General features: G+C 44.6%; 2 protein-coding genes across 2 annotated transcripts in view; one reads left to right on the forward strand and one right to left on the reverse strand.

The window, feature by feature from the left end:
* Positions 1-581: 581 nt before the first annotated feature.
* Positions 582-7,802, forward strand: calua (calumenin a). The gene is made up of 7 exons (XM_047389908.1): positions 582-739; positions 2,020-2,246; positions 3,321-3,514; positions 4,278-4,444; positions 4,519-4,579; positions 5,192-5,391; positions 5,463-7,802. The coding sequence occupies exons 1-7, from the start codon at positions 599-601 to the stop codon at positions 5,565-5,567; spliced, it is 1,095 nt and encodes a 364-aa protein (XP_047245864.1). The 5' UTR covers positions 582-598; the 3' UTR covers positions 5,568-7,802.
* Positions 7,803-9,161: 1,359 nt separating this feature from the next.
* LOC124883052 (putative violet-sensitive opsin) overlaps positions 9,162-12,290 on the reverse strand; it is a 6,088-nt gene continuing 2,959 nt past the window's right edge. The window contains exons 2-6 of the mRNA XM_047389909.1: positions 10,508-12,149; positions 10,266-10,434; positions 10,027-10,192; positions 9,615-9,854; positions 9,162-9,442 (exon numbers count right to left, since the gene is read on the reverse strand). Coding sequence (XP_047245865.1) covers positions 9,350-9,442; positions 9,615-9,854; positions 10,027-10,192; positions 10,266-10,434; positions 10,508-10,847 — 1,008 coding nt within the window. The 5' untranslated portion in view covers positions 10,848-12,149 and the 3' untranslated portion in view covers positions 9,162-9,349. The remainder of the gene's footprint in view (positions 9,443-9,614; positions 9,855-10,026; positions 10,193-10,265; positions 10,435-10,507; positions 12,150-12,290) is intronic.

The following is a 12,290-nucleotide window of genomic DNA, read 5'->3' on the forward strand; positions in this document are numbered from 1 at the left end:
CAAGCTGGATGACAGAAACAGGTGTTAGAGGCCTGTGTACATCAGGTGGATGTTCTACAGATGTGTCATCAGTCTGAGATCCAGTTTGAACCAGTAACCCAGAACCTTATGGATCACTGTTATAAAGAAATCTGTATTTGCTTCTATTAATATTATCAACTTGTTCCTGTTCTTTCAGTTACAGAACCACCAGTTTCTTGACCCTGATTCTGATTCAGCTTCACCTTCTGACTCTTCATCACTAAAACCAGCATTTGAACCAGTTTGTCAGTAAGAACCGAGTCCGTTTAGGTTTTGTTCAACTGATCCAGAAGCAGGGTGGACTCAGTGAGCAGCACATTCCTGCAGGTACTCCAGGTTATTACAACAGAAGCAACGTCATGTTTTCTGGGTTCTTGCAGTGAAATTAACTTTAGTCTTTGTCCAGAACTTCCAACATGTTCTTTGGCTTCTTGCAGAAGACGGAACTTTATTCTTGCTCCCAACAGCTAAAATAAATGTTTATGTTTCCTCCTGAGAATCCAGACTCTGTTTCCTTCTCCTCTGAGGACGTGGCAGCTCCTCCTCCTCCTTTCATTCTGAGTTTTGCAGCTGACAGATGTGGACCAATCAGATGGGGAGAACGACTGCAGGCGGGCTGCGATTGGTTAGGAGTTGGACAGGCTGCGTGTGCGAACAGATGATCGGAGGATCGGAACCAGAGGTGGACCAGATGAAAGCAGGAGCAGCGCGCACACAGGTGAGAGTCCCGCCGTCTGAGGAGGGAAACTTTAATGTTTTGATTGTGCTCCGTGTTTACTTCCGGTTTCAACATAAACAGTCAGAAAGAGTTCAGCGTGATCAGCTTCCTCCACTGAAACTGAGCTGAAGTTCCACAAACATGGAAGAAGTACGGATTAACTTCAGAGAAAATCACTGGCAGCTTTTGTTCCAACACAGAAGAAGAAGAAGAAGTGAAATATTCAGACATCTGATATTTTGACATAAATCAGTCAGATCAGCAAACTGATGTTGGAAGAAGTTGCTCCTGGAGGAAGTTTTGATCCTATCCTTTATCCACTGGGGGAATGTTGGAGCAGAACTGGGAGGAGGTCCACTGCCTTGGAGAAGAAGGAACCCCTCACATGGGTTGGGTCAGGATGCTTCTCACACACGACTCATGATAGATCTTGGCTTTTCATCTTCAGATGTTTCAAACAATCAGAAGGAAGGTCCATCACAGAAAAGACTGAAGAGTTTCAGTGTGGATTTGATGGCTTCCTTGGACAGAAGTGGCTTCTGTGGTGCCATTCTTCTCCAAACTGGGTGTGCAGATACACTCAAACCCATCTGCTGCCAGAACTGCTCAAGCTCTGCACTTGTGGTCCTGCCCCTTTCTGTCCATCTTGGATGTCATGCAGCTTCCTCTCCGCAGCAGAACCTCTCAGTGTTAAGTTCCTGAGGATGAAGAAAACAGTTCTTTCAGCTTCAGCAGGTTCCTGGATGTGACATATATAGAATCAGCTTTTACAGAAAATGAACCAGTTTGTGCATCTGCAATGCTCCAACGAACGATTATTTTGTTAATTGACAATTTTTTCAATAAATCGATTAATAATCAGATAGCAAAAGTTGCTTGATAGGAGATTTTTTTTACTGAATTGTAACCAGGTGAAGCTAATGCTGAGGAGTTCTGGAAAGAGCATTTTTACAGACAAAAATGCTCTTTTTTTTTTTTTTACATTTTTCATCTTAAATGCAAAGTGTTTTTTTTATTGTGGCCTAATTACTGCTCTGAGTGGGTTGTTCTTTCAGTTGTTGTTTTAGAGTCTATATATACTCCAGTTATGGATTGTTCGATTACTAAATTAGTTGACGATTATTTCAGTAATTGATTAATTCCATTCATTGTTTCAGCCCTATATGATCTCAGGCGTACTTGGACCCAGACCGGTAGCCTGAGCTCAGATCAGTAGAACCTAGATCTGTGATGATTAGCGATAACGTCTGAATAGTTCTGTGTCTCTGTCTCTGAATCAGTCTGACAGGATGATCCGTTCGGTGCTGATCTGCTGGGTCCTCTTCATTGCTAGCAGCGGTGGGAAGCCCACAGAGAGGAAGACTAAGGTCCATCAGGCAGAACCGCTCAGTCAGCTCCAACATGACGACGACAAGAACTTTGACTACGATCATGAGGCTTTCCTCGGACAAGTTGATGCCAAAACGTTTGATCAACTGTCACCAGACGAGAGCAAACGCAGACTCAGGTCAGTTTAGGGTGTTTTCTTCTTTGTAACATTCCCATTTTGTCCCAATACCTTCCAGCTAATCTGTTATTAAGGAGCCCGAGCCGTGATCAGATTCCTGCTGCAGACACGTCTTAAGGTGTCTGCTGGGGACAGGTCAGGACTGCAGGCACACTTACAGTTTTCTCCTCTGCCAGGCCTTTCTAATGATTTGCATTTGTCTTGTTCCTGAAAAAGATGTAGTCCTGAAAGCAGCAGACGTTGTTGTCTCTTCTTGACCTTTCTGCAATAATGCTGCCATCAGTATAAATGATACAAGCCCATACCATGATACTACCTCTACCATCACAGAGCCTGGAGGCAGGGACACATCTGGAAGCTGGATCCATCTGAATGAAGGTTTTTGATGCTCTCTGAGAGATCAGAGATCATGGCTGTCCAGCTGAGGCCGCTCCCTAACATTAATCTAGATACCCTGAATGATATTCTGCTCTGCAGACGGATAAATCTATATATTCCTTCCAAACCTTCTGGGTTATTCATCGGTTTAGAGATTTAGATGCCAAACCCAAGATCCCCTAAACATTTTTGCTCCTGTGAGCATTTATGGATGCTGACTTTGGACTAAACCATCTCTTATTCAACTTTATTTGAAGGCTAAGGTAAATAACATGTCACCTGATCTGCCTGGCTTCTCTGTGTCTTTATGCTCCTGTAGAAACATTGAAAGGTAGTCGAATGAGACCTGAGGCACTGAACAGTGCTGCTGTTTCTTGCTTCACTCATTTTTATCTGAAGATTTTCAGCAGATAAACTGGAAATATGCTGGTTTATATTTCCTGCTTCACGTGTGTTGTGGGGGCATTGCAGGTCACGTCATTTAAATCACTGTTACTGAGCAGAAGCTGATTTTGTCATCATTGATTATAGATCTGATTGAAAAATTGGGAACAGCTCTGTGTGTAATGTGTGAGATGACCCAGTAGATGGCAGTGTTGCACTCTTTTTTTCCTCAGTAGTTTTAGCTTTGATGGAAACTGTCTATGAACATGTTCAAGATCTCAGATCTGCTCTGTGATATCGCTCTCTCTGCAGCATCATTGTAGATAAAATTGACAGCAACAAAGATTACTTTGTCTCTGAGGAGGAGCTGAAGCTCTGGATCAAGAATGTCCAGAACCGACACATGTTTGAGAATGTGGAGCATCAGTGGAACGAATTCGACCTGAACAAGGACGGCCTGATCAGCTGGGAGGAGTACAGGAACGTCACGTACGGCAGTTATCTGGGTGAGGAACCACACACAGGCACACGTGTTTGAAACTGACCCTCGTGTTTACAGCACCGGTCTGAAGGTCCCATTAAGTTTAGGCTTTAGTGCTTTATCTGAGCTGTCCTGTTTCCAGACTGGACTGATTATACGACATACACTTGGTTTGCTTTTTGACCAAAGGCCATAAATATTCACCAGATCGGAGCTTTGGGAAGCTTTTTCCATTAAAACCAGTTTGAATGTTTTAGGGATCTTGGTTCAAAATCCTGGTCTCCTCTGTGTTTATCAGCTGACCTGAGACAGCAGGTCGGTGTATAAGACTACAGCAGTCCAGGCAGATAGGATGGGGAAAGGCCATGGAGAGATTTAAAAGCGAATCCTAAAAAGGGAAGGGAAGCTGCAGTCTCTGCTTTCTCTCCTTGCTCTCTGTTTGCTTTCTTTTACTCTTAACTTCTGATCTCTGAGCCGAAAACCACAGAGAAGTTGAACTAAACGACTTAAGTAATCTGACCATCAAACTTTTCTTTGGAAGACATTTAGCTTGTCCATGTGCACAGCTGCAGGTTTAGGTCCAGCTACTGCTAGTTTGAGCAGTAGGTGACTGGTTTCACTGACACTTCCAGTCAATAACCAGAGGCTGCAGGATCCAGAACCATTCAGTCCTGGAAATGAAACATTTCCAAATAAACAATAAAAAGTCCCACATTATTGTTATGCATAACCAGGGTGGAAACCTTTACCTGGAGGTGTAACTCCTGATCATGGCCAACCTCTTTCAGATGGTCCTCTAACTGAGACAGAGTATAACTACACCCACATGATGGCGAGGGACGAGAGACGCTTCAAAGTCGCAGACAGAAACGGAGACATGAGCGCAGACAGACAAGAGTTTATGGCTTTTCTTCATCCAGAGAACCATGACTATATGAAGGACGTGGTGGTGCAGGTAGGAGGAACATCATGTCACTGGGTGTTTCACGTATTTGCTCTCATGTTTAAATCATCTCTCTGCTATCACAGGAAACGATGGAGGACATAGACAAGAACGGAGATGGCTTCATTGACCTGAAAGAATATATCGGTAAAGATACTGCAGCCCATGATGGTGATGATGGAGCTCCTCACCTACATTAGGCCACCCTACACAGGAAGGTCATTACAGCTTTTCTAACCCACCTATGGCCTGTGACATGGAGAAGGACCTAAACAACCAGATCCTGGGTCCAAGCAGCTGGAATAATCTTCCTCTGCTGGGTGGTTGGGCTCTGCCTTCGAGATAAGGAGAGGAACTCCATCATCTAGTCCGCTGAGGTTTATCTGATAAGAGTCATCTTAGATGCCTGTCTGTATTGAGTCTGTATTTCTGTCCTGGACCTGCTACCTCCATCAGCTGATGTCAGAAAACCAGAATGACGATGAATGACAGATGAGTTTCAGCGGGAACAGCAAACATGCAGCTGTAATGTGTGACATTAGCCTGCAGAGGGCAGCATTCACATTTTGGCTTCCTGTCTGTTTCTGTATTTTCCTGTGTTCTGCTTGTCGGTTCACCTGTTTGTAATCGGACTTCCTGTCAGTACATCCAGAAGCTGACTGAGGCTTATTGTTTTTTGCGAATCTTTAAATCCGAAGCTTTAGCAACTAAATCCAGCAGTTTCTTCTTTGAACTTTCTTCCTCCCTTCCTGTTGGCAGGTGACATGTTCACTGCAGATAACGGAGCAGAGGAACCAGAGTGGGTGGCCACGGAACGCCAGCAGTTTTCAGAGTTCAGGGACAAAAACAAGGATGGGAAGATGGACAGGGAGGAAACTCTGGACTGGATCCTTCCAGCAGATTATGACCATGCCATCGCTGAGGCCAAACACCTGCTGTACGAGTCTGACACCAACAAGGTTGGTCTGAGTTCCACTGGTCCCAACATTTAGACTGGTTTCCTATTTAACTGCTGCCTGTCTCTCTTCAGGATGGAAAACTAACCAAGGAGGAAATTCTCACCAAGTTTGACCTGTTTGTGGGAAGTCAGGTGACGAATTACGGCGAAGCTTTACTGCGACACGACGAGTTCTAGAAAAATCCTGAGTTTATTGCAGTTTTTTTATTTTATTTTTTTCTCTCTTTTTTTTCACGCGTCCTGTCGCCACATTTCAGGCACATCATATAGAAAAGCTGGTTGCCTACACATGCCAGAGCAATTTTGCTCTACAAAAAGAACATCTCAAGAAGAAATCCTGGTTACATGATTGACTTTATTAAATCAAGACTGAGTTCAGCATCAAAGTAGGGCAGACCACATTGCTGTAATAGTAACCTGTGTTTGTATGATCTACAACCATTTGGATTATTTGTGTGTCAGTGTGTGGGTGAGAGCATGTTTAAAAATAAGTGTGTTTGTGTTGAGAAGGCCAGTTGGTCACCTGACGATGCACAGTTGTTAGAGTGTTGAGATTGGTAGAAGGCCTGCAACACCCAAGAACAGCAAAGGACATGTGGACCTGCTTCCACTAGATCCCTGCAGCCCTAGGCCAAAGAGCCACAGGGTGAGACGTAAGGCTCTGAGCCCCCCTGACCAGCCTCATTGGCAGCATGACCGGCCAGCACCAAGCATAAGAGACCCACCAGAGTCCACAACATGCTGGACAGGCACCATCCTACCGCACCAACCAGAACTCAGAAGGACCAAGGTAGGGGGGGCACAGTACTATCCCACCTGGTGAGCTAGTCCCTGGAAGGTCATGAGGGAGGGATGCCCACCAGAGTCAGCATAGCCCCAGTGGCCCAAGGTCAGGCCATTACTTTGGGATTTGGTAAAACACCCAATCCTCCTGTTCCTGCTATACCAGCACAGACGCGGGTACCGGAGCAAAAGAGGATCACACTGTGCACCCAGAGTACCCAACCCCCCACGCCCCCGTGGCTGAGGTGTGCCGGACCCCTCTGCTGAGTCTCCCCAAACATTAAGCCCTAAGTGTCTTTAGTGTATTAAAATTGAAATGCAGGATGGGACCAAACATAGTGGAGGCACTGCATGGTGCTCCTGCCTTGCCTGCAAGGTCCATTGTCCCATACATCAGGACCCTGCTGCTGTGCAGTGTTGCACACACGACTCCAAAAATGGACATTCGGCCTTCGTGTGAAATTTCAGGAGGAACTTATTAAAATGCACTATAACCTTTACAGATGACCTTAATGTGACCTTCTCTAAACATCTGAATGCACTTGTCCAACTGTTCAGTGTTTCAGTCATTTTTGCAGAACGTTCTGTTCTCTAACAAGGATCTTAACAGGCAAATTAGCAACAGGTGTTTGATCCATGAATCGACCAATACATTTCCTGGTTCAGAGTTGGTATCTAAACAGTCCTCCTCATCAAGCTGTTCACATTTTGACCTCATGACACCAAGATGACACCTAACATCTAATCAACAGAACCTCACCTTCATTGTGAACAGAACCCTGCAGAACCGAATGATGAATGCCCCTCAGCTCCAGGCACATTTAAGGCAGGTGAGAGGCACCTAAGTGTCACGTCAGGCCATTAGAAACTGTTTACTTTAGAAGACCTGCAAGAGTATCTGACCACACCACCAGGGACAGCTATCATTATCTTGCATGGACCAGGGAGCATTCATGCTGGACGAGGAACCAGTGGTCCTCAGTGCTGTTCTCTGATGGTGGTCAATTCACGTTGAGCAGAAATGATGATCCAACAATGTTGGAGACACAAGAAGAGCTCTGGTGACAACAGTGGCTGTTGTCACCAGAGGAGGCTTTGGTGGTGGTGCTACAGTGTGAGCAGGTGGGTCTAGTCAATACAGAACTGCTCTACACTCTGAATGGTAGCATGAGAAGCCCATACTACCTGAATACCATTATTAAACCAGACATTGTACCCCTGCATGAACAACACAGGTCTAATTTCATCTTGACGAACAACAATGCTCCATCTCATCAAGGTCTCATCATCAGGAAATGGCTGCTAGAGACTGGGGTATCTGGAATGGGGGGTCCTGCACTTTCTCCAGATCTGAATCCCAGAGAAAACCTATGAGATCATCCGAGTCGCCGTCAGGAGGCTCGTCAATTTGTACCCCAGAAACTCAATGACCTGAGAACCACTCTTAAAGAAGAGTGGGACGCCATCCCTCAGCAGACAATAAGTTGACATTTGGACAGCATGAGACGTCGACAAGCTGGAGTTGATGCTCAAGGTCACTTGACACTATTGAGACACTGACATTTTTATTGTTGTCTACCAACCTTGCTGTTGGCTTTTGTTTCAATAAACTGAGATGAGGAAATCACATTAAATGCTTCTACTTAAATGCCCTATTTTCAAGGTATAACATCACCGCACCGTGAACTTTAAACATTTTCCCTAAACTTTCACCCAAAGGCAAAATATTCCTAACTTTTTTTATGAGTAGTGTATGTTAGGGAGAAGGGGATGGGTGCCAAGGTGCCGGCACAAATCCCCCAGTAATTTATTTTCAAAGTTCTAATGTTTGTGATGCAGTCTGTCTGGCAGATATCTGAATGTCTGTGGAAGACCTTCAGGACTTTTAGTTTGTTTCTGGTCCTCACTGAGATAATTCAAACCAAATATGTCTTTTTCTGGCTTGTGCTGCACAACAAGCCCACCTCATCAGTCCTCCACTACCGTGCTTCACCGTTAGATTGATGTGTTCTTGCTGAAATGCTGTTTGGTTTTCCACAAACATAGCCGTGCATAATGGGATTGAAGTATCTTCATCTGAGATACTTAAATAGGATTCAAGTATCTTAAATGGAGCTCTCTTTAGATTCTGACCTCTGATCCAATTAATTAATTATCATCTGATTAGCAGTACCTGGCTAATTCCCACCCCCTCCAAAACTCCAAGTCCTGCAGCTTTTAGATTTGTCCCTGCTTCTTCTTATTACCTGGTGGTGAGGTAATGAAGCCAATTGATTCAGATGTTACAGGACAAGGTTATAGAACATTGAGGTGAGAGGTTTAAGACTTAAAACCTTTGAACGGAAGGTCCAAATGAGGACAACACGATGTTTGATCTGGATGTAAGGGGTCGATGTGCAGACCAGTGTCTGGGATGAAGGTGGTTTGATTTACAAAGAGCTGGCACATCTTGAGTGGCCACCAGAGAGCAGGAGAGGACCTACAGGCAGTCAGAAGAGTGAGTGAAGGTCAGCAGAAACAGGATGGCTTCCCAGACAGTATTACCAGCTCTGGATGCAGTGTGACAGGCGTCATTATGGTTTTACATCATGCCGGGTGGTTCCGTCTGACTATCAGACCCTCTGATGCCACCACTGCTGCCCTCTGGTGGCCCTTCTAGATGTACCAGCTGGTTGCAAAGCTAATCATTTACCTCCAGATCAGCCCGGTTCTTGAGGATGCAGAGCAGGTTCTGTCAGTGAGCGTATTTAACTCTCAGCTGTTCTAAACGTTGAGAGCTTTAATTTAAAAAAAGAAAATCAGGAAGTTCGATAGAACTATTTTACACCTTCTGGCAGTTTGCACTCAGCCTCTGGTTTGGATCTCCTCACATTTGTTCCTTTGTTGCATTATAATAGATTGTTTTGCAAGAATAAAACATTGGTTTACTGCTGTGCAAAGAGATTTTAACCTGCGACTTGTCTTTTTGCAGAAGTGAGGACAAACGGATAAATTGAATACATTTTTATTAGATTTTTGTTGCTTTTATCTAAACTAATGCAATCTACAATAAAATATCATCTGGTGTCTTATATATAAACTTTATTTACATGGTGGCGTTTTCTGTAGGTCATTTGAAGTCAGATATGTAAAAGTCCTTTGGGGAAGTCACGTCCTTCTGAGGTTTGCTCCAAACATTACGAAGCTGTGGACACCTCAGTCTTTGCAGACACTTCAGAAGCTTCCTCCATTTTCTTTCCAAACACCATTTCCATGATGCAGGCATTAAACTGGAGATGGAGAAACAGTGATTAGAATTTGATCTTCATGTTTGGCTTTGTACAGGTTCAGGTGAAGGTAGGCAGTCTTTTTGTTTTTGGAAAAAGAACATGGACAGGAATATCTCTACAAAATGTGATACTTAGCTGTTTCAGATACCAGAATCAGGTTGGTCCTCCTCACCTGTTTATTCATGTAGATGTAGATGAGAGGGTTGTAGACGCAGGAGCTCTTGGAGAAGAACGCCGGGATGGTGACAAGCCGATAGTCTTTGTCCACAGCTGTAGAGTTGGCAAACCAAAGACCTGTCAGTGCGTACGGTGCGTAGCAGGTGACGAAGGAGCCCACCATCACAATGATCATCCTTGATACCTCTTTCTCTGCCTTCTGGGTGGATGCAGACTCTGCTTGCTGGGCTGCAACCTGCAGGAGAACACATTGGAAACCCCTGAAGAACCAGATGATGCAACTAACAACCTCTGCAGCAGCTCTTTGTTGAGCTTCACTGCCTCATTTTCCCTGACCTGTTGAAAAGAAGTTCCTGTCCTCTGCCCTAACCTTTATGAAACATGTCACGGTGGACTGATGGACTCACAGCTCTCAGAGCTCCCAGCAACTGGGAGTAGGAGAAGATGATGATGGACAGAGGTATGCAGAAGCAGGTGATCAGCAGGAAGTACATGTAGCTGGTGGTTCCTAACTCCTCGTTGTTGGTGTACCAGTCAGGCCCGCATGCACAATTTAGCCCTTCAGGGATGAACCTGCACACAATCATTGCATCAGCTGGAGAAGATCAGGACTGGACACAAGGTCCAACAGCTGAAGGAGCCCTACCTGCTCCAGCCAAAGAAAGGTGGTGAGGCAGCACCCATTCCCATGATCCAACAGAAGGCCACAGCGATGGCAGCGTGAGTGCTGCTAAACTTGAAGGCTCCAAATGGTTTACAGATCACCACGTATCTTTCAAATGAAAGCACAGCAAGCGACCAGGATGTCACCAGACCTGCAAAGAGAACATCAGAGCTTATCACCTACCTTCACCACAATAACCAGAACCTCTCACCTTTCAACCTCACCTGTTCCAGCGGCAACAGCAGCTTCCGACGCACACAAGGTGTAACCCAGGAAGTAGTAGCCTCTCAAGCTGGCGAGGAACACCTGGGTGTTGGAGTAGGTAAGGAAAATGAAGCCAGCTAAGGAGATGTTGACCAGGATGTAGTTTAGAGGAGCTCTGAGCTTCTTGTACTTAGCTGTGGCCAGGAGGACCAAAAAGTTTAACGGCGTCCCTGCGAAGACGACAAAGCCAATGAAGAAGGTCTGCAGGTGAAATGCCCACGATGGGGCAATGTAATACTGGGGCCCCTCGAAGGGGTCCATTTTGGAAATGTTCTCATACAGGTTAAAATGCTTCCCCATCTTTACCCTGAGCTTCTGCTACGTCAGCGAGTGCCTTCAGCCCCTTTATATACACCCATAAACCACTTAAAGGAAAGATAATCTACCCAGCTTTTCACAAACTTTACGGATTAAATGCTTCGGACACTTTAATCTTCTTATAGTAAAGACACAAAATAAACAGACTCATATCATACAGCCCATCCCGTTTAAACACAAAATTAATGTTTCAGACACGGTTTGGTTTTTAATGGTTGAATCTGTGAGTTTTCCTTGGAAAAACTGCAGCAAATCCACATTTTTCTGTAGGAAATATGTTAAGTTTCATAGAAAATGAATTGATGTTAATTATGTAAGTTTCTACACAATCCTCTGATGACTGGTGAGCAGTGATTGGCTGTCTTTTTAATAGTTTACAAATGAGGATAAATGTTTGTTCTGCTCAGAACTCAGTGACCAGACCATCAACCTTCAGGGTAACATTCACTCATTAATATGTGAACATCTTATTATATTTAAGTTGCTGTTTTCTGTCCCCTCGTTGTCGGCTCGGATGTTGTGGTCCTTGTTATTATCACTGTTGTCGTTGCTGTCTCCCTGGTGGTTCCTTCATGTCCTGTAAGTTCATCGTCCTTTTATTAAAACATCCATCCACCATGAGCCTGCTGGTGTCCTTCACCATCGCAACATCTTAAACCGTAAACCATCAGTCAGCATCTTTAATAAATTCATTCCATCAGGGTTGTTGGTGCTTGTTTGGCTGAAATACTGAGTTATTGTACATATGAAATATAAAAAAAAGCAACATCAAATTAGTATTTTGTGCATTCAGTTTCAACCTGATTATTTTACTGTGTGACTGAGTGTAAAATGCAGCATTTTTATCTGTTTTCTGGTGTAAATGTGCAGGATTTCAGGGCTGCAGCTCTGAGATCTGCTTTAAGGTTTAAGGTAAACTGATGAAGAGGCTCAGTGATGAAGAGCAGGTGGCTGACCGATAAAAACCCAGTAAGAACCTTTACTTTTCCGTGACTTCAGATCTAATCCGGATGTCTAAGATTTACCTGAGCTGGTCATCCACCTTAATCCGCCCCAATCCTGCTAACAAAGAGCTTAGACACATAATGACTCCACATCTCCTACTCCCTCCTGCTGCTGCTCCACTGTGGTCCACACGGACCACTGAGTCAGTCGGTGGAAGATGTAGACAAAGACAGAAATCTCTGCCACCCAGGTTCTTGTGGCCCTGCTGCACCTCCATATTTCTTCTGGTTCTTCATCATTCATCCTCTGTCCCTGTGGAGCTGTGACCGCTGAAGACCCCTGCAGGAGGATCAGGCAGATCATACAGATTATTGATTGAACAATTGATCGGTCTCCTTCAAAGCTGAGGCTGTATCATAACCAGGCTGTGAACAGGTCAGGCATGGGTATGATACGACCTCAGTTTGGAGGAGCTTCTCT

Source organism: Girardinichthys multiradiatus, chromosome 17 (assembly GCF_021462225.1).
Source record: "Girardinichthys multiradiatus isolate DD_20200921_A chromosome 17, DD_fGirMul_XY1, whole genome shotgun sequence".
NCBI lineage: Eukaryota > Metazoa > Chordata > Actinopteri > Cyprinodontiformes > Goodeidae > Girardinichthys > Girardinichthys multiradiatus.

Bases quoted from the DNA above. Each gene is read 5' to 3' on its own strand.
- calua (XM_047389908.1), top strand. From the start codon at position 599: ATGTGGACCAATCAGATGGGGAGAACGACTGCAGGCGGGCTGCGATTG. The intron at 2,247-3,320 runs GTCAGTTTAGGG...CTCTCTCTGCAG, and splicing joins GAGAGCAAACGCAGACTCAG to CATCATTGTAGATAAAATTG. The intron at 5,392-5,462 runs GTTGGTCTGAGT...GTCTCTCTTCAG, and splicing joins ACGAGTCTGACACCAACAAG to GATGGAAAACTAACCAAGGA.